Below are 21,910 nucleotides of genomic sequence, written 5' to 3'. Positions count from 1 at the left end.
TAATCAAAATCCGCTACAATCAAATAAAAAGGCCAATAGAAATTATTAATCCAAAATACCTTATTTGCTCGTAGAGAAAACTCTCAAATAGGTAGATTTCTTAATTTCAGACACCAGGCGAACATAAACGATTAGCAGGTGGAGAAATGATCAGCTGATCTGTTTAAAGGAAGCTAATTGGAGATGCCCACGTGACTGCTTCCATTTGGCACGGCCTATGCAAATGCATAGGATTTCACTTTTATTTCGTGCATATCGTGACAAACTCGTGACACGGCCATAGTTGCGCATCTCTAGTCTGCGCTTTGTTCTCAACTAACGGTTGTTTCCCATTGTAATAGATTCCTATTGGTCATTTGGGGAAGGGGAAATATGGAAAGGGCCGCCATTTTGAAAATTAACAGTTATTTAAGTTCACCCTTTGCTACCAGCTGTTTTCTGTTTGCCTGGTGTCTGAGAGCCATAAATACAGCATTTTGACAAAAAATATGTTACGAATCCTTTTGATTTGTTAAATTATACTAGTGATTTTTCAATTTTAAACACCAGGTGAGCAGGAAAATTCGTAGGTGGCCAACGATTAGTTTTTAAGGCCTATCTAGAGGTGTGCCACTTCAAAATATGTGGAGGCGTTGTTGCCGAACGAGCTATTGCCCATCTCTAGTCTGCTTATGTTAATCTAACGGTTGACTTCCAGTAAGGAAATGTTAGCGCCCAGCAACCACCTGCTACGGATTCTGTTGACCTGGTGTCAAAGAGCAAGAAATTAGTGCATATCAATTTTGTCAGGAAAATTTTAAATTCCATTTTAAATTCCTAAAGCGCCTTTCTTTTTTGCAAAAAATGGTCAAAAAATAAAACTTGCTGATTTCAATTTAAATCGGTAGGGAAATTAATAACGAGTTAATAATATTATTTTGCGCAATGGTGGTCAAAATTCCTATTTTTTTCGCTGGATTTAAGATTTTGAATTTTTGACAAAAAATGTGAAAATTCCCCAATGAAAATTATACCCATCTAGCACGATAGAAACACTTGAATTAATTATTTCGCTTCATTTTATATTTAAATTTTCATGTTTTTTTTTTGTTTCTTTTATTTTCATTATGGAGGCTCTACTAAAACAAAATTATTAAATTATGGGCGATTATGTTACGATTAATTTTGTTTGATTTATCCTCGAATTCGTTTTGCAGGTTATGTGAGAATAGTCTTAAGCATTTAAAAAACGACTATACGCTAGGATACGGCATTAAAATTAATAAAAAGTTTAGGTTATGAAATATTTATAAACATTTAATGTCATCCTTAAGGATTTTATATGCTTCAAGTCGTTCATTTCATATCCTTTACAATGTACAGAAAAATTAACTCGAAAGCCATTCAAATCATATCAATTTCGTTTATCTGTTTGTTTTCCTCTTTTGAGTTTTCAATTTCCTAGTAAGTATTGTGGCAACTTAAGTGACTAACGATACATACACGAAAAATACATAATTATCCCCCCAAAGATATACACCCGAAACACACTCGCTCCGAACAGCTCTATAAGTCTGGCCCGCCCTAGAACTTAGTGGCTAAATTGCTTAAGCGCTTAGCATTTTCAGTTGTGTTTTAGTTGATCCTGCTGCTGCCGATGGTTTTGGCTTTATTCCACCGTTGCAAACTATAAATTTCGACAATTCGCTAGCACAAGGAATTTTGATAATTTATGTTTGATTATGCCCTTGTTCCTCGATGTGGATGTTAATGCTCTGCTTCTGCTACTTCTGCTGGTTGGTGAGCTCTGGCTTGGTCCTCCGCTGGCTGCTGATCCATTTATGCTGCTGTTCGTTCGTTCCATTAAAAGTAATTTAATTCTAATGTAGAACAAAATGGTTAAACGTATCATATATATCGAAGCATTCAAGAAATCCGAGTTCTTCTTGTGGTGTGTTAATATTCTGCTTTACATTTATGACTTTTTCTTTGTTGATTTTTGTTTGCTGTTATTGGTTGTTGCGGCAAACGCCGGTGCTGATGCTGATATTGATATATATATATATATTTATACGTGTGGATTTTATTAATTAGCTATTGAAGAGAGCTTTTGGGAAACTCCATTCACAGTCTTTGATTTAAGGACATCATTTTCATATGAAAAGACCGTTTCCTTGCCGTTTTCGACCACCCTGAAATAATGATAAAGTTGGATATTGTTTAATACAATGATAGAATGCATGTATTAATCATCTTTTCCTACCGCTTGGTCATCAGTTTCTTGCCATTCAAAAACACCGTCGAGGTGGAGGTGCGCTTGACACCGGCGCTGGGGCCACTGGAGATGTGGGTGACACCGCTGCTGCCATTGCCGCTGGTCATCGAGGAGAACGAGGTGAAGCCGCTGGTGGGCATGAAGAAGTCCATCATGGAGTAGTTGAGCATGGGAGCCCCGAACGGGCTGGCCAATTTGTGCTGGTGGTGATGATGGTGGCGAGACGCCCCGCTGCTGCCGCCATGGCGTCGACTGCTGCTTGAGCCGCTCGTGCTGCCATTCGAATATCCATTGGTGTCTGAAGAAAAAAACAGCAAAGATTCGTTAGCACCTTGAGCTGCTGTTTCTTTTCCCATAACTTACCTCTGAAGAAGTCGGCGAAGGGCGAGTTGACGCCAAAGAACTCGCGGAACACCTCCTCTGGTGGGCGGAAGACGAACGGAAAGCCGCCCATAATGTCGAAGTCATCGAAATCGTGTGTGTTGTAATGGTGGCGGGCATGCGAGCGGCTCTGGCCACGTTCACCCAGTCCATCCTTGCCGTACTCGTCGTAGATGCGACGCTTCTTCTCTGTGGAAAATAAATCGAAAAAGAGGATGAGTCAAGGAAATCAGGGAAATCGAATGTGGTTAGTAATTAACGCTCGAGCAGCGGGGAGTTAGCTTAGACCTAACATGGAACCAGTGATGGGAGGGGTACTATATATTCACTTTACCTAAGTTACAAGATATTATAACTATATAGACGTGGGAACGTCCCTATGATAAGCTAAAAGTAGGTTTTTAACTCAAAATGTTAATATTTTTACGGTTTGAAAACTACTTTTACTATCATTATCACTTTGATAAGATAGTTCACACCTTACAAAAAGAAAATTGAACTTAAAAAGAAACTTATTATATCAAATACATTATTTGAATATGATCTCATATTGATATTTAAACTTTTTAACTCAGTTATTCATTGTAACTAGGATATGCACTGGTTTTTCTTGCTTAGAAGCTTAGAAAAGTATTTATCTAAGCAAAACCAAATATATAGATACATCCCATCACTGCAAGAAACAGCATTTAGTTGCAAAACGTAGGAAACAAGAACAGAACGACGTGCGCCAGGATGTCAGTCAGCGAAACCAAAGTAACCAAAACAATTGCAACTGCCTCTGGCCTTTACCGAACAACTTGTGGAACGGAGTTCCCTCGAAAATGTTGCGGAAGGTGAAGGCCTGGTAGCGGTTGCCGGACCGTCTGCCGGCACCCGATCCGTAGCCCGAGCTCGGATAGTAGTCGTAGTCGTAGTCCCGACCGTAGGACGCGGCTCCACCGCTACCACTGCGGTAGCGGGAATAGGAACTGCTGCTGTTGCTGCTGCTTCCGGTGGTTGAGGACTTGTGCAGCGTGGCCCGTGCATCGTAGATCCTGCGCTTACGGGCTAAACACACAATAAAATCTTAGCATTGGTTCCGTCACAGCTTACAGATCACGGATCTCGAAGTTCGGAATTCCCCCTTTTATTGTTTATGGGTTCGAAGAAGTGGTTGGCTACTTCTGTTCCCTAGCAGGAACTTACCATCGGACAGGACTTCATAGGCCTCGGACAGCTCGCGGAATCGTTTGTTGGCCTCGTCCAGGTTGTCGGGATTCTTGTCTGGGTGCCATTTCAGAGCTAATTTTCGATATCTGTGGATAGAAAATATTGTAAGGTAGAATACATATATGTATTGTTAAATATATACCCATCCTAAATGTAGAAAACATTACATGTAATTTAATAGTTTTAATCAAAGTTCCTTTCCTTTATAATGCCTTAATAACCAATTTGTCAAAATGGAACCTTTTCATTAAAACATTAAGCTCATTAATCAAGATTTAGTTGAAATTCTGAAGAATCGTCTTTGTTAAATGGGGATTCACCCTGATATATCGCTATACTCAGTTGATTATGGCAATGCCAGCTTTCGACCGGATATAACATTGAAAGCTTCGCCCCTTGGTTTCCAATTTATTTTTATTTATTTACTTACGCCTTTTTCACTTCACTGTCGGTAGCTGAGCGCGCCACATCCAAGACCTTATAGTAGTCCACCATTTTACCGATGTGTATTCGACTTCTTGGAGGCTCTTTCTGCGCTTATTTTCTCAGTTTCTCGCTGGGGCAGCACAAATTGCAATCCAATGCGTTTATCTTTCGGTCGGATCCTCCTCTGGCTTCTGCAAAACATACAAACAATTAAAGAGGCGTGTTAGTTGAGGTTTCGGACATATAAATGGGGATTCGAGTGTACCGTTTTAGAGCAGTCAGCAATTCGACAGAACTAAATTTCGATTTTGTTTTTGATCGTGTTGCAGAAAAAGCAAAGGCGAAATAGAAAACATAAACAAATTGAGGGAGCACACACGAATGGGAGTAAAGCAAAGTCAAAGACAGCTTGGTTTGTATGGGCCGCCGACACTTTTCAATTTTTTCGAGTTCAATGTCGTTCGAAAACCCCATTATGCCATCGCCCACACACGCAAACTGTGGGAAAGAGAGACCAAAGAAGTACATGGAAAAAAACATAACATAAAAGCATAACATAAAAAAATACTATAGATCATAATATGATATGATGGTTCACAAATAAGGGAATATAGTTCCAAACATAATAACATTATTGATCATATATTATGGTATAATATTTGGATATTAGTTATGCTGGATAGGACACTCAAATATGATATAATGGTTCACAAACAAATTATCATAATACGGAACATAATAAACTTATAGATCACACGTTATGTTATAATGTTATGATATTGACTATGATGGTTAGAAAATATTATTCAGCTTAATTTGGTGTTTTTTGGTATATTGCTTAAAAGGATTTAGCGGATCAAAACTGCGTACATTTCCAAAATTATTAGTGATCCTAAGTAACTAAATGTATCTCTTACTTTGATTTAATAGTAGTATGACCATTGCTTTAAGGGATACCAAAGAATGTGGGTTTCAAACCAGATTCGAGATTATATTAGGAAAGTAACAGTTTTTTTAGTTTGTCTATAGAAGTGTTAGTTTTCCTCCGTGTAGACAGAAAGAGAGGCCAATACACGGCGCGTGTGTAGGGCGCTCAGTTAGCCGTCCATCAACTTTTGGGGCAAAGTTGCTCAAGCGTTTTTTGCCCCTCTCGCTGATCTCGGAACCCTGATCCCCCTCCCCCCTTTTTTCGTGCAAAATAGTCGCTAATTTTATTTAATTTTTATTGTTGTTGCCGCTTGTTGTCATGCAGCCCCTTGACACAATTTGGCTTGATTTCACGAGCGAGTGTTTTTTTATCAAACATTACAGCGGGCAATTGTCTGTTTGTTGGCTGTTGCGGAGGAAAGTGCTTGGCTTGAATTAGCCCTGCGGCCAAGTGACATGACAATTTGCATTTTACACACTCGGCGGCAATCTCAAACCGAAACTGAACTCCAAAACTTGTTGTTCGACTGACCAACATCGATGGGTTGTGTTTATGTTGCTCTTGGTGTGGGTTGGTTGAGTCTTGAGATTCGGTTCGGTTCTTATGGGCGGTTCACTCGATTTGTTCGTGTTTATATTTTTTTCTCACATTTTTGTGTGATCTAATTTATGGCTTTCGATGGGGTGCGTGTGCGTAGCGTCACATAAATTTGTCTATTAACGCAAATACAAGCGTTAAAGCAGAATGGATTATAGATATACTATACTATACGTATTAAAATATGTGGATGTTGCTTTAAGAACGCACTGGCCGGAGCAATAGAATGCATTTGAAAAATGTCCACTGTGCTATTAATTCGTTTCATGTAAAGTATTATAAGATTCGTCACAAGTTATTATATTTTTAACGGTCATTTATTCATATCGACATGGATTATTCTATACTGGCATGTAAGCTTATTTTTATTTAAACAATATTAAGTAGGTATTCTTGGAAAAGAGATTTAAAGTTCTCACTTAGGATAGATAATACCTCAAGCCAAAAACATATTATGCCATTATCCTTAAAACTACCTATAACTAACAACCTAATTGTTAGAAACAACTGAATGGCCTAGAAAGTTCAAGATTTTTAACAAAATTACTCTGAAAAACTCGACTATATTATTTGACCTGGTAAAATAAGAACCCCTTAGAAGCCAGGTTTAGGTTCCACCGAGATTTGAACTCGGATCGCTGGATTCAGAGTCCAGAGTGCTAACCATTACACCATGGAACCACCGTATTGGCCCTGAGCCATTTTCCTTTTTCTGGTCGGGAAAATCGCAGTGCGCATGCTGCAAACAGGTGGGAAAGGGATAGCGAGTGTGAGTCCTTGGTTACCGTTACAAAGGCCCCTGAACTTTCAAGGGGGCGGTAATTCTCATGCAAGTTCGAATCGCAATACTACACACTTTCACACTTTCAGTTTCAATTGCTGCATTTCCTTTTGAAAAAAACAGACATTTTCTCATACGTTAGGATTAGTGTTCTCATATGTTGCAATAGATTCAGTACCACCCGAGAGATTATAAATACAAATTGAAAATGAATTTTGCATGAAAAAGAAGATATAATATAAATAAATTTAAATGAATTCCCCTTTTATTTATACAAACATGTACGAACATATGTATAGATAGCTATAGCTCGTATAGAAAACTAGAGATATAGACGGGGTGTGTGTGTGCGTAGTTTATTCGCTTTACGGCCACGAATAGAGTATATACCTGTTGACATATTCGGCAAATTCTAGGTCGTAGGTGTAGGAACTTGTAGCATTGTCTAAAAGCAGCAAATGACGACGAGCCGCGACTGCCGCTGACGTTTCTGCTGGCCAGCCATCCGCATGACACACACGTCAGCGGAGGAGACGGAATCGGGGGAGGAAGTGGGGGATTTGGAGGAGCTGTGGAGCCAGGTGGACCAAGATGGGATGTCAGGGGGCAGGGAACAAAGTGGAAGACCTGCTTGGATTTCACCGACAACCGCCACCGGCTGTGACTCAAGTCGAATGGAATCGTTTGGAATCGCTCGGAATCAAACTACTGGCTATCTGCGAGTCTATATCTCGTGGCAGTCACTCAGCACCTTGCCATCGTTCTGTGGGCGTCTGCGGCATTTAAGGCATTTGCCGGTTCTTTCAGTTAGCTATAGAGGCCAGTAGATTGCCTTGCTTCAACAATGAGATGCCCTCGCAAAAGCCAAAGATTAAATACGGCTAATCCCAGCTTTATAAATCCACTACTTTTCTATGATTTCAAGAATTCCCCTAACCCTAAAGTTTTCCTAAGACTAAGATTTAAGGAGTGTCCAGACAAGCCAAGATATGTCTTCCTTTTTATAGCCCTACACTTTTGACACTTTACGACTTCATTACCCCGAAAATCAGCTTTATCAAGAGGTTGTGTGATGAATTTTAATAGATTTTGACTTAAAAGTGTCAGTTAAAAACAATAAAATTTTAAATATTTACGTGCCGTCTGATTGGTATTGTAAAATACTTTTTTTTGACTTGAAAAACTCTTAAAACTCAATAAAACTTTATAAGTAAGGAGATAGAGAACTTGCAGAAGAGACTCCAGAAATGTAAATGAGGAAATTAAGGCAACACGTACAAAATCGTCAATCGGAACTGGTTTTTAAATATCAAAACCATTTCATCACGGGGATGATTCACAGTGTGAGAAATTCCGTTACAGATTGTTCTTTACAGTAAACGACGTTATAAGTGTAAGGTCACGCAACTGATAAAAAATCAAATCACTTCTTAAATAGTGAATCACTGTGTTTTTCACCTTTTTCGAATTAAATAATAACAAATATTTGTAAGCAATGAGGTGTTTTGATCTACATCGTCTGGGCAAAACTGTGATTTGCAAGACAAAGAAGGTTAAGATACGAGTGTTCCAGTTAGTCATGGTAGTTAAATATTTATTGCTTACAGTGCACGGTTCTTATAATCACCTTAGTTTAGCTAACAAAGTTTTTTTAAACGTGGAATTTTTTTTTTTTTATTTAATGCTGTCTTAACGTGGACAACCAATAAATGTGATGATATAAGACTTAGGATTTGGGTTGTTCATCTATGGCAGTCTAGAAGAGTGGATCGATGGTTTCAAGCTAACGAAGTAAAACTTTTAGGTTCATTTTTCTTTAATGAAAGAAATTATTATATTTGTATCATTAGCCCTTAGCTTTATTTCTTACAGACTACCGAGTATTTTATCAGATCTTATTAGAAATCTCACTTTGCCTATAGAAAGTTAAACAATTTTTTTTAAACATTTCAAATCGTTCCTTTACAAAATATACTTTTACGTATTATTAACTCATTCTGTTAAAAGTTTTAGGGTTTTTACTGTTTAGGAACTATATTTATATTTTCCGGTGTAGCCCACATTATTTACCTCCACTCAACCCGGTGTTTATTTATTTATTTACCCGTATCGTATCGGATTCGAGCAGCTTTAATCACAAACTCGAGGGACTCCACATGCGACAAGTGTGTTTAGCAGAGACGGCAAAAAAGAGCTGCCTACATGGGGTAGTTGTAGCTCCAAACCTGAAGTCACTCCAAAAATTATGTATGCGTTTAGTCTGCGGTCTGCAAAAAAGCCGATGATTGTTGTTGTTGTTATAGCTGTTGTTGTTGTTTATGCAAATTACATCACTGAGATTTTCCTCACACTTTTCAATTTGTTGTCGCTTCGATTAAACTTGAATTGTGTCACCGCATCGATGATAAGCAAACAACAAGGCGGAGAAACAGCGATAAAATGAGATAAAGGTGGGGAGGCGGAGAAGCCAACAACAGTTGGTTGCGTGTTGTTTCCTCTTATCTCTTTCTTTTCTTTTTGTTACATGGGAGATGATGGTATTTTGGTGCTAATTTTGCCATAACCTACATACACACACGTACTTTCTGCTGCAATCACACACAATCACACAAATCAAACACACACACACAATCTAGCATGCGATAAGAAAACGCTGCGCATTTATATATATTTGTTATATTTGTACATATGAGCTTGATGGAAAGTCACGCAATGAGCGTTGCACTCGCACTTTTTATTATATATTTACATCGATCGCTTTTAACCAGCAATGGCCAATCTCGTTTTTAACTTAATGCTACGTTTGTACTGATAGTCGAAACTGCACATTATAAAACAAAAACACGGAAAACGCAGCGAGCTAAGAAATGTTAAATTAACAAAAAAAAACTTTTGCAGCCGTACGCGGCAATGAATCGTTGAGAATTGAATGCAAAGCCAGAAAAAACTCGCAGATCAAAAGAGTAAGAGAGAGAGAGAGTGAGAAAGAGAAACCAGCTGACGGCATTGCCATGCTTCAATTTCTGTGTGTTGTTGTGGGGGAGCAAAAGCCAGAGAGAGGAGAGAGAGAGAGAGAGAGAGAGAGAGGTTCTACCACCCCCCACCCATTGTTATTGTTGTACCCCCACCGGAAGTTGTTACGCTGATTCTGGCAAAAAGCGTTATCTCCTCCCCCTCACTATCATTAATTTATCTTTCGGGCACTTTCCTTATCAGCGAGGGCCTTAAATTAAAGGCTGATCAGTTGGTTTTATTGTTCCACCGGTTAAGTCCCCTTTTCCAACGTGATTCATCTTCCAGTTTCCGCCGAATTGGTTTCTCCTTCGCCTAGACTCTTTCCCATATTGATTGGAAGGCTGAGTAATGAGCCTTGCTTATTTAAATAAAGATGAGTTTTATGACCAAAGTTTATAACGTTATAAAGGCGGCAGAGCGAAGCTGAATGTAAAGACGACAAATTTAAATATTTAATTTTAGAACTCTCACAACACGAGTCGTTGACGCCGGTCAACAGTGGTTGACATTAAGAAAGATTATAAAAGATTCGAAAACGGATTGACATTACTATAAAAGGTTTCAAAATGTTGTATCTAACAAGAAAAACTTGCTTATAATGAATAGTTTCTACTTCTTAAAGTCCCCTGAGGTACAAAATCAAACTCAGGTTTAAAGAGTTACATAAGGTTAAAAAAAATCTAAATAAGTTTACTATATAATGTTTAAGATTAATAATAATGTTATGTTTAGTATTTAAGGAAAAGCGATCTGAAGAACATAAATTCCAATGGATAGAACTTATGTTCTTCAGATCCTTAAGATCGCTTTTCTTTAAATTCTAATGGATAGAACTTATGTTCTTCAGGTCTTTAAGATCGCTTTTCCTTGAATACTTAAAATAATAATATAAATACTTATAGTTATAATAATACCTTGTGTATATTTGATAAACTTTTCTTATAGTCATTTGTATTTCCTAAAAACCCGAACTCCCTCAACTTTTGACCCACTGTCCCAAGACAACAGCAGGTGGTGGACGAGAACCGAGGGAGGTGAGTGAAATGTTGTGCGAAAAATGGTGAAAAGTTTATAAATTGAAATTTTTATATAGCCCACACAATCCCAACACACATATTTTGGATGTGTGGGAATTTATTTTTAGTTGGGTGGGAAGAGCGAGCGAATTGGTCATAAGTATTGCGGAAGAAAAGTATTAATGCAGACCAGAGAAAACCAAAACATTGACGTATTTTTGCGGGTTAGGCCAGGGAAAATAGCGAGCAAAATGAAAGAAATGGGAACAACGGGTAAACGGTCAGTAATTATTACGGGGAAAATAACACAAATTAGGCAGCTAGGAAAACAAAACGGCAAAAGGAAAGTGCTCGAAACCAGGGAAAATAAACCAAACAAAAGGGAAGCCAAGGTGGAAATTCGCCAAATTGCACAATTCAAGGAAAGGGAGGGAAAACCTGGCGGCGACAATGCAATGCCATGTGAAGCAATCGACATAAGACCTGAGAAAAGCCGCACACAAGACCTAGAAATAGAAACGTGGGCGTGGGAATCAATCTATTTATAAGATCCATGCCCGCAGCTTTTCCCCCGCCCCCCATACAACATGAAAAAGTGTTGTAAGTGTTACAACAATAATAATAACAAACCGAATGCTGATTCATCTGCAGCTGGCGGTTCCCCACTGGGCGAATGATTTTTAATAGACTCACTTGGAACTGTTGTAATATCATCAAATCTATTGAATATTTGGCCCAAGGGGGGCTTGCCCCCTAGTTTGTTTTTGGGATCACTGCACCATATCCGTATCTGTATCTAATCAAAGGCCTTTTCTACCCTGCGTTTGTTTGTTCGCCGCATAAATAAAAAATCATTCCAATGTAAATTTCGAAATGATCTGTGTAATTTTTGTGGCCGCTGTTAGATTTCTGCGGTTCCAAATGTAAAGAGGGTGGTACGGATATGTTCGATGGGCGAGGTCTGTGGTCATGTTTGCTTCGTGTGGCTTTTGAAGTCTGTAACGCATTGTCTTGTATCATTGGGGCTCACCCGGATCAGAAGAACACAAGTGACACGCCCTGGATAAACCTAGTTCATAATAAAGGGAATTACAAGAAGTCCCTCAACAACTCATCACTATGTATGTTAAACAATGTATTATTATCTTAATGCCAGCTAACGAGTTCACAAAAACTGACTTTTAAGATATAACAGATTCTAGCTAAACAGATACTCGGAAGAATATGTAAATATTTTTCCGAAAAGTTAGCTTCTTGTTTATATGACGGATAAATATTTGCCGACCATCAAGAAGTTGAGGAGCCCTCTGATCTAATACAATCATGCCTTATGTGTAAATCCTTCTTTATTGAGTCTACCGACTCGCCCCGTTTGTGCGGGTGTATAAAAACGATCGTGTCCGAGTCATGCAGTCATAAAACACCAAAAACTAAATAAGGCAAGTCGAGTTTAATACCAAGACCGCTCGACGGTGCTCGGTCACATAAAAACTACCCACCACCGATCGAGAAATAAACCTGTAGCCCGAGATCAGACAGACAGCCGGTGGTGATGATCTCAATGTACGACGCTTGATTTGTGGAATCATCGCAGCAACTAAGAAGACCCGACATCTCTCTACACGGGTTCAACGCTTCCTTGTGCTGCCGATATACATATACATAAATCTAAGCCACAAATGATAGCCATCTCCTCTGTCCAGCCAGAGCTACTGTGCAGCTAGTGCACCGAAAGAAATTGGATGGTATACGGTATAGCTCTATTATAGTTAATCGCCTTCTAAAAATGCTAAATCAGAAGGTATCGTAATATTGGATATAACTATTGGATATAAGAAATATATACACCTAGATCAGTATTTTCAAGCAGAAGCAGCGCGGGATCGAAAGTGTCTCTGCCGCCGCTCTGCCGACACACACACAGTATACAGTGGGAAAGCATGCTTCTGCTGTTAAAAACTGAATACCGATAAAGTCCGTTGAAAAATATGATTTTTGATTAAGGTTTTAACATACATAATATTTATTTTCGGTGTACTGGACTCTGCATCTAGATCAAGTCCGGTAGACAATGTGGACTTCCACTGGATGCCTCAAAGTCAAGCCTGGCTGCTTGCTTTTGTGTGTTTTTTGTCGAGTGTGCAACTCGGAGCGTATGTTGCATTGACAATGAAGTTATTAAAGCGCAAAACCGCAGACAACCAACCACCAGGGGCTATTTTTCTTTTAGACGGTTTTGGGGCGGAAACATGTGATTAGCCTGCACTAGGAGAAATAAAAAACGAACTCGGTTGGCCAACATAAACTGTACGTCTCGTCGTTAGTTCACTCCATAAATCCACCTGATACTGTTCAAACTTTTTATTAGCGAAAGTAGGAAATCGCCGAGACCCCCATCAACACAATTCCACTCCCAAATTAAAGGGCAACCTGATTGATCGCTTTAATTGGAGTTTTGTTTTGACTTGAGTTGCTCAATTTTGTAGCAAGTAGCTAAATTTACCAATTAGATAAACCAACAAGTTAGGGAGAAAACATATTGGCCAACGAAGATGGGTTTTCCTACGAACCAACCAAGATAATTTGATATTTGTGTGTAAAGCCACAGGTATTCACTGTTCTTAAGAGCCGCTAGTCACGTAAAGATTTTAGTGTCTAGCATTCGCCACATGACATTACTTTTTCAAGTTAAGAGCCAATTCTACTTAGTTATAAATAATGGCAAAACGATTTGTGAGCTCTATAAAATGTTTAAATTAAGCACTTGAGGTGCAAGTATAAGCTAATCAACTAAACATAAGATGAGAGGTTTTATTGTCTTTTATAATGAGATTATAATTGTATTTTGTTAGTTATAAAAACTATTATTCCGAACCTAAGGCATTAATTAGTTTTAATAGTATACCACTACATTAAATGTTTATTTGTCTTTTTCTATGACGACTAGAAAACAATTTCCGAACTCTCCATTAGCACATCAGCAACTTTTGAAGACCCCACTTAAACTTTTTCCACTTTTCTTTATTACTTCATCAAAACTTTGGGAATACTCTTGGCACCCCTTTCACCCATTTGAATTTCCAGGCACTCAACTCCGCGTACAACAAACTTTGGGGTCAATCGGCGGCAGTGACGATGACTTTGTGAGTTGCTTGCTCAGCTGAAATGGAATAAAAAAATCGAGACAGACCCCGCGTATTCGTAGGCTGCTTTGTATCTGAGGTTTATGGTTTCTGGTCTTCTCTTGGTCTTGGTCAGTTCGAAATGGGCCCCTGCGTCCAAGTTAAAGACCCTGCCCCAATGATCTCTGACGCTCACGCTCAACCAACTCTTTTTATAGTTACGGATCCGCTTTTTTGTGTTTGAGTGGGTTTATTTGCTTTAGTAATTATTATAAATAGTTGGGAATTAAAGCCATCTAGCAAAATGAAAGCTGAGAAATGGCGCCCGCAGTGAAGAAACGACTGGCAAGTGGCCAAACGAGACCAATTTCCAAAGCAATTTAGTTTAATTGAATGCAATAATCATAAAAAGTAAGGAGAGCGCCGGGCCAAGACAGTAAATTTGTAATTGAGAAGTAATTGCTTGTCGCACAAAAAGGTAATTTTATTTAATCCACATTGTTGATAGGCGCCTATGGGAGACCCCCATACTTAAAATGGAAGCTGCAACGTTAAGTGATGGAGCAAAGTACCTTTTAGCCACTTTGGTTTCTTTCATTTTTTTGTCTTGGCCAATTTGCAATGAAGAATCACGCTTGGGATCGCGACATTGAACGTGACTCAGGGGTAAAAAGCATCTCAGAAATGGCACGCAAATCGGAGCGAAAGAGTTGAGTTGGCAAATTAAATATATATGAGAAATCATATAAATTATTATTATACCTCCTGTCTGTGGCTCTAGAGCCAGTTTCAGACAAAGATACTGGGATTGACGCATCATCGCTTGCCTCTAATTAATGGAAATAGATACAGCTAGAGATTCAGATACAGATACAATGAGCAATGGCAACTCTCAGTCTCAGTCAAACTGCTGCGCCTCATTGAAGACCTTCGCTCTTCAGCTTGGCTTTACTCGGAAATCGAATCGAATTGAATTGAAACCATTTCATATCTCAGTACTCAGACCCATTTGATGCGTAACACGCGCCAGCATTCAACTCTCTATAATACGAAGTACAGCGATATCGTGTTAAGGTTAAACTTAGTGGAGAGCTGCAAATGAATTCGATCGGAAAGCCAAGCCAGAGCGAGGCTGCTAATGAGCCAAGTCCACTGGCAATATGAGTGCCGTAATCATCGGGTTGCAATGCCAAATTCTTTAGAATTTCAAGGGAAGAATCTGGCGCTGAAGTAAATCAAGCTAAGCACTTATATGTACGAACGGAGCTTTAAAAGAGCTACAGAAGCACAAAGACTTTAAATGACATCATTTTCAGTTGTTAAGTAGGAAGATTGGGTACTCAAAATAGAAGCTGCTTGCTAAGAGTCTTCAAGAACCCCTAACTCAATATTATCTTTTATAATTTCAACTTGTCCAAATATTTATATTATTATCTCTAATGTTGTTATAAATCTCCTGTAATCAATTCATCTAAACGATCAAGTTCATTACCCCTGCTGTTCGAATAGGCCTAACGAGCTCCACCGGGTCTTAACCCAATTAATAAATTATATTTTCTGGTTCCCCCGACACGTGTAAGCGATAACGATGCTCCCTAGGCTTTCCCACACAATCCCCGGAGAGAGAAAGCATTAACTCGGTAACATGAAGATGGACACGGGATATGATTATGGTATGATGGCACGATGGTATGATGGCTGTATCTGCGGCTTAGTGGATGCAATCTCTCCAAAACTCTTGAGCGGGCAACAAGTGCCGCTCATTAGGCGGACCGCAAACAAGGCGAACCGGTTAATTTAAATAGCCGGAGATGGATATGAAGATGGAGATGAGGCTGAAGACGAGGCCAAGAAGACGCAATGATTGATTTACCAGGCACAGTTAGTAAATTAAACGAACTGAAATTTACAAGAGACGATTTATCGGTGGATCCAATCCGCAGTTTCAAAGGCGCTGACAGCCAACAATTTTTATGTGCGCTTCAAGTGCATCCGGACATTCATTCATTTATCTTCATGGGCCCCAAAACGATTCGAAGAGAAAAACAAAATCGCCTCAATGGTCGAATACCCGTTTTTGGTAATTCATGAAAATCATCAGCCGCAAAATGCGCAGTCAAGTAAATGGAGCGGCTTGAATTGCTTTTGGATTAGCCAAAGAGCTAAAAATAATCGACGGCACCACAACACAAATTAAGCCCCATAAGGTAATGCATTTGCGATATGGCGGGATCGACTTGTATGCCTGCTTTTCACTTAAGATAGAAAAGCCTACGCTTCACTCGGTTCGTAAAGAGCTTGGAAATTCCTTATTGCGCTCGGTTTTCATTGTTTGCAATTCATTTCCACTCTGGCTCATTGTCTGGATTCCAATTGATTGGTTCCACATACGATTGATATAATAATGGATTGAAGGTGTGTGCTATGCGACCTAGATAGATCTGTAGAAAAGGATTGGAAGATTGGAATATTTTGTTTAATTATATTGCTAGTTCTATGGAATCTACTTTTAATTTCTCTTTTAAAATCAAAGTTTTCCTAGTTTTTTATTATGAACCTTTACTTCTTTAGGCTAGATCTCGATGATAGATCGCCTATCCGTTCCATTTTCACTGCTCCAATCAATTTCATGTGCCATGGGCGCAGTTTGTTTAATTAACCAGAGCCTGCAATTTCCACAATGGCTTTTGGCGCTTTTCATTTCGCCAGTTTTGCGCTGCCATTGCTCTCGAGTGTGACTTCTCAAGCGTGTGACCGGAGGTGAAATTTTTATTTCTGATTTTTTGGCATTAGACCCGCCAAGCACTGCTGCAAAATGCCTTTGAAAAAATGGCGATAAATGTGCGGAGATACGTTACAGACCGCGTCGCGTCGTCTGGCCGCTTTAAATGGACAACTGGGAGTGGGTCACAGCTGCAGCTGCTGCAGATCTTTGGATCTGTGGTGCAGCCTGCGGCTCACCGAGGCAAACGGAGCGATTATAGGGACCCAGACGACTTGGGACCACTAAGCCTTCCACCAAAAAACCAGTTCGTCTTCCCAGCCAGACTCTCCAGTATTCGATTCTTTCATTGGGAGCGTTAATATTTCAATTTATTTATTGGACATGCGTCTTCCAGCATCGTATCGTATCGTTTTCGAACACTTTCTTTATACTGCTCGGTTCCCCAGATGTATCTACATGTGTCGTGTCTTGACCAGAAACCCCAATATCTTGGTCTCGGACTCGCCAGCACGCAAAGCCGGGACCAAAATGTGTGTCAATGGCCTTTGGGGGCCCTTCTTTTTGATTACTTTTTGGGGGCGGGGGCACAAAGTCTGGGGCGTGTCCCATGCGGATTTTCACTAAAATGAAAATTAAGAGTGAAAACGGTTTGGGTTTCTGTATTTCTGTACTTTTTTTGCAACAAACAAAGCGAAAGAGGTGTGTACGCCGATTCCAACTGCAGGCCATGCATGACCCGCGCGTATTTGTGCCCCATCCTCTAGCCGTCCGATTGTCATGCTAAATGGGTGAAGTGAAACTACGACTGCGATTTCGGACTGGCGGGAGCATTGGCCAACTCCCCAAAAAGAGCCAGTGCCATTGCCTGTTTTTCTTTTTTCTACTCCTACTGTCAACTGTCAAACGAAATTTACACGTTTTCCTTCTTTCCAGCTGCACCTCACGAAAGTCGAGACCTGAACAAAGAAATGGGGAGTGCGTGTGGCTCTTTTAACTGATTGATTGTTTTGGTAAAGTTTGCATGTTAATTGCCTTTATGGTGGCGATAGACGACAAAGCACACTTAAAAGTCTTAAGCCCCATTACTGAGTTCGTTGGAATTTTCTTTTATTTCAGCAGTCGTGTCAGTACGACTCATTTTCTACAAATTAACATCCAAAGAGCTCCCCATGGGAAAGACAATGAAAATGAAACAAGTGGTGACTAATGTTGGTATCTCAAAACACTAATGTGTTCTTTTTTCCTCATGATAAAATAAAAGTTGGTTTTAAATTTTAATGTAGAGACTAGAATCTACTTTGAGTTAGATGAGGACGAGAAAATGGCTCAAAGTGCTGTTTAAGAATCTAAAATTATACCGTTTCCATGGGCACATTTTCTGACTTCAACGAAACTGTTAAGTTTTAAGGTTTCTCAACTATTCTATAATCATTGAAAATAAGTTGAGGAGGGTTAAGCAATCTCATCCTCGGGAAGCGGAACGGAAATGGTCGAGGCTGCCCCAAACAATTCAATTAAGGCTGCTCCTCTTGCAGATCCGAACGATCGGGCCCAATCAGAGTTTACTTGGGCTCCTACCTGCTGGCCGGCTGGCAGATGCGAATTGAAAACAGAATCAAGCAAAACAAACAGAGCTTAGACAGCTCACAACAAACAATGCGGTCGTTGGACGCGCAGGCGCGCAGCGGGGGCGCTTAATATGCAGCCAGCGTAGCAGGAAAGTCGGGTGAGCAACTCGAAGATATATACCCCATACCAGTACCCATACCATCCATACCATATAGACAGCAGCAGCAGCAGCTGGCGTCTTTCGTTCTTGCTGTCGCTCAACTGATCAACTGGTTTAACAATAAAAACAAAGCTCAGGCGGCGTTGGCGTTACTTTAACGTTTAACAGAAACCAAAAAGTTGCCGTCTTCTCTCACACGCTGCCATCGATTGTCGGGGCTTGGCTTTCTTTGAGGAATAAAAAAAAACACAAAAATATCAGAAAACATACTCACATAGAAACTATAAAAAATGGTAATTTGTACGCTTTACCTTTTTCTTCGCTTCTTGCTCAATCGTACGTCTCACACGCGCTTCTAATGCCTGGATACGAAACATAAGCTCGTTCAACAAACAGGCATACTACGGATGATGATGATGATGATGGCATATAAAAAGCTACACGAGTTTTTCAATTGACTTGGAAAGTGGCAAGAAACTGGCAGGCGGCATGCATCGAATGGGGCGGACACCAGCGAAAAGTGGGCGTGATTGGCAACAACAATGGCCCACTGTTTTTGGCTCTCGGCTCTGCCACACTTTTGATGAATTAGCCGTTTTTTCCATCCAGCAACGATGCTTGGAAAATTGAGTTGCAGCTGCAGCACTTGATGGAAAACGCCTGACGGGGGGCCGAGGAAGTTCATTGAGCCGGATCATACCCAGCTGAGACTCATTAAAACACCACTTGAACCACGCTTCGTGTTATACCGCCTCTAAGTGCAGGTCAATAAGTGGAGTTGTTGTCTGATTTTCGACTCCATACCAATTGATGCCTTTGTGCGATGCAATTGAAGAGAAGTGAGAGAGAGAGCTAGATTGATGGGGCTTGTAAAGCAGGGTAATTGATTTAATTACAAAAAATAAAAAAGTACTTCCCATACCGGGAATCGAACCCGGGCCTTCTGGGTGAAAGCCAGATATCCTAGCCACTAGACCATATGGGATATGTTCTACATTCTTCCAACTTATATAATGATGCTGGCCTCCATCTACTTGAAAATAGTATACATAAGTATACTTCCAGGAATTTTGTGCCTTGTTAAATATGAAATTAAAAATAGAAATTTGCCGCAAGCGACTTGGGACATGTGCTAAGGACCAGAATAAGAACACGCTTTGGCCGCCGTTCACACAAGTCCCATATTGTCTAGTGGTTAGGATATCCGGCTCTCACCCGGAAGGCCCGGGTTCGATTCCCGGTATGGGAAACTTTTTTGCTTCACTTTGTTTTTTTTTATTTAGTATTAAAATTTATTTTTAATTTTGTGTTTTAAAACACAGTTTTGCCTTAAGTTTTACCAGTCATCAGCAAAGCAAGGTATGCTCTTCTGAGGCTAAGTCTCCCATTTTATCTGGGAAGTGCTTTTGTTTTAAATACTATTGGTGAAATGAGTTTCTTAATTTTTATTTTTAAACTGGTCTATGAAGTTATGTTTACTTATAGCAAACAATATGGAATTGATTTTCCCCGTTGATTTATCACCGCTGTGTATGCATATATTATAGACCTAATAGCTATCGGTAATTACTAAATTTATGTTTGTTTTGACTTTTCTTGTGTGCTTTCTTTGAATTTCATCTTTGCAACTGCCTAGCGCCACCCAATTGATGCCAATCGGACACGCTACGAAATAATTTGGGCATTTTTTGAGGGGAAAGAAATGTCGTTGCTTTTCGTTGGTCCCAGTTGTCAATTGTTGATGCCCGTGCTTATAAAGAGAAATAAAAAACCAACGAGGAAAAAACGGTTTTGTTAACGACGGGCAAAAGCTCAAAGAGCCAGAGTACTTAACTTTTGTTAAACCGAAAATTAGGCATGCCCAGCATTGCAACATATACTGGAAACAACAGCAACAACGACAATAGCCTGCCGCAAAACGTGTGGCAAGCGAATGGCAACAACAATAAAACAGACACAATGCCTTGACTGAGTTTTTAACGTTTTTTCTTTTTTTTTGCTGTAGATACGGAAAATTGCTTTTTCATTGTTGCAGAAACCAATGTTTGTCCGTTTGGTTGTTGTTAGATATTTACAAGCTGACTTGGCAAACGGAAAATCAATTTTTAATTGCAACAAATTTGAGAGAGCCTAGCTGCGGGACAGGCAAATTGCGAGCTGGCCAAAAAAGGCAAATTAACGTTAGCGCTAACGAAAACAATTGGCATTTTGAGTCAGAAACGAGTTTAACGGTATCGAGCGGCAGCTGCTGCTGCATTATTTTATCTTTTGAGGAAACACGCCGCAACATGTCAAAAGGGGACAGCAACAATATGTCAAAATCTCGATGAGCAGAGCAATGAACCGTTGTAATTAGCATACGGCCGTGTGCGTGCGTGCAACAGAGAGGACAATAGAGGCGTACTTTCGATTATTGAACTTGTCAAAAGTTCCGTGCTTATTTTGTTTATTATTTTCGTTTTTCTGCTTACCTTTACTTTAAGCGTTGTTTTTAGCTGGAAATCTTCTGCTTCCTGTGTGGTGCCGAACCGAAAAAAACAAGCGTACAATTAATTTCATTAGAAGTATCTAACAAATGCGAATCCAACACGATATAGTAAAACTACAAATAAGTATGTGTAAACAAGATAAGACCCCGCGCGTGGGAGAGAGAGGGGTATACACGTAAGAGAGGGAGAGAGAGGCGAGAGAGACGCAAGTTGTTGACGGAAACTCCTGCCGCAGCAGCAACAACAACAAAAACACGGCGACAATTACAGCGCTTTATTGATTTTTTACAAAACAACTAATCGAGCTCGAAGCGTGCCGTTTCCATTTGAAATTCGCTATTCAGCTTACTTTGCAATTATTTTATGCACAGAAAACAGCACAAAAGAATTTTGCACACACCAGCACACAAGCTCAAACGCACACACTCACACTCGCTGCGACTTCAATGTCAACTTCACTTATTTTTTTTTCTTATTGGCTGCCTTTGTGCATTTTCATTTTTTTATAATTATTTAGCTGGCCAATTAACTGCACTTGAATTACCGTCAGTCTGCACAAATCCACGCGCTTGCAGTCGAAGAACACAAAATTCACCCGCTACTACTTCGCTTTTGGCCAAGCGCGCTTTTTCCACAGCTGATTATAAACGCCAGTGTTTGAAAACATCAACTTTTTTGGTATTTTAAGTATGAATTGAATTGGTATTCAGATAGTATTAATTTAAATTAAAATACTAAAAATCCCAGAGAAAACGGCTTACCAAAATTCAAATCTAAAAATTATACCGACTTTGGTGAACGATGAAAGTTTTAAATTTCACAAAGTAAATTACAGGTGTCCAATAATCGGCATAGACTATGACATTGAAGGATATACATATATATATTATATATATATATATACTTCGTAACATTATATCATAGGAAACTTATAAAAATAACCAGACCACGTTGCTAAAAAATGGATGAATAGATCAAGAGGAAAAGCGCAGATTTCAGGAAGAGAGCAATTTTTCTAAGAAAACTGCCAAACAATTTAAATAATAAAAAATGCTCTATATATATTAAAGCTGAACGGATTTTTTAACAAGTTTACACGTAAGCTTGTCTTACATGTCAATATACATTACATTCTACAAGTACAAGGTAAAAATCATGGCGGTTTATTTTGAACTGACTAAAAGTATTTTGTGATTTTGCCTAGTTCGTTAAACATTTTCAAACCATTTATTGAG

The 21,910-nt window shown here is 39.5% G+C and overlaps 1 protein-coding gene and 3 non-coding genes across 9 annotated transcripts; 1 reads left to right on the top strand and 3 right to left on the bottom strand.

Moving 5' to 3' along the window:
• Positions 1-1,040: 1,040 nt before the first annotated feature.
• mrj (DnaJ heat shock protein family (Hsp40) member B6 mrj) lies at positions 1,041-21,336 on the bottom strand. 6 transcript variants are annotated; one of them, XM_017074741.4, is made up of 8 exons: positions 21,220-21,336; positions 20,658-20,699; positions 4,278-4,464; positions 3,824-3,933; positions 3,428-3,685; positions 2,618-2,824; positions 2,243-2,552; positions 1,041-2,171 (listed from the first exon to the last, which is right to left on the bottom strand). In XM_017074741.4, the coding sequence occupies exons 3-8, from the start codon at positions 4,340-4,342 to the stop codon at positions 2,066-2,068; spliced, it is 1,056 nt and encodes a 351-aa protein (XP_016930230.2). In that variant the 5' UTR covers positions 4,343-4,464; positions 20,658-20,699; positions 21,220-21,336; the 3' UTR covers positions 1,041-2,065. The 6 variants fall into 6 exon arrangements, with proteins under 6 accessions (XP_016930230.2, XP_016930232.2, XP_036669140.2 ...); XM_017074743.4 differs by lacking the exon at positions 21,220-21,336 and adding an exon at positions 21,025-21,206; XM_036813245.3 differs by lacking the exons at positions 20,658-20,699; positions 21,220-21,336 and adding exons at positions 8,684-8,846; positions 9,329-9,503.
• TRNAQ-CUG (transfer RNA glutamine (anticodon CUG)) lies at positions 6,408-6,479 on the bottom strand. The gene has a single exon. It is a non-coding gene; the product is annotated as a tRNA-Gln (tRNA).
• Positions 19,100-19,171, bottom strand: TRNAE-UUC (transfer RNA glutamic acid (anticodon UUC)). The gene has a single exon. It is a non-coding gene; the product is annotated as a tRNA-Glu (tRNA).
• Positions 19,364-19,435, top strand: TRNAE-CUC (transfer RNA glutamic acid (anticodon CUC)). Its single transcript has one exon. It is a non-coding gene; the product is annotated as a tRNA-Glu (tRNA).
• Positions 21,337-21,910: the final 574 nt, after the last annotated feature.

Source organism: Drosophila suzukii, chromosome 2R (assembly GCF_043229965.1).
Source record: "Drosophila suzukii chromosome 2R, CBGP_Dsuzu_IsoJpt1.0, whole genome shotgun sequence".
NCBI lineage: Eukaryota > Metazoa > Arthropoda > Insecta > Diptera > Drosophilidae > Drosophila > Drosophila suzukii.
This window is presented reverse-complemented; position numbering and strand designations above follow the sequence as displayed.

Excerpts from the sequence above, each read along its gene's own strand:
- mrj (XM_017074741.4), bottom strand. The coding sequence starts at position 4,342 with ATGGTGGACTACTATAAGGTCTTGGATGTGGCGCGCTCAGCTACCGAC. Across the intron at positions 3,934-4,277 it reads GACAGTGAAGTGAAAAAGGC|ATATCGAAAATTAGCTCTGA; the intron begins GTAAGTAAATAA and ends TTCTATCCACAG. Across the intron at positions 2,825-3,427 it reads TCCGTTCCACAAGTTGTTCG|AGAAGAAGCGTCGCATCTAC; the intron begins GTAAAGGCCAGA and ends TATTTTCCACAG.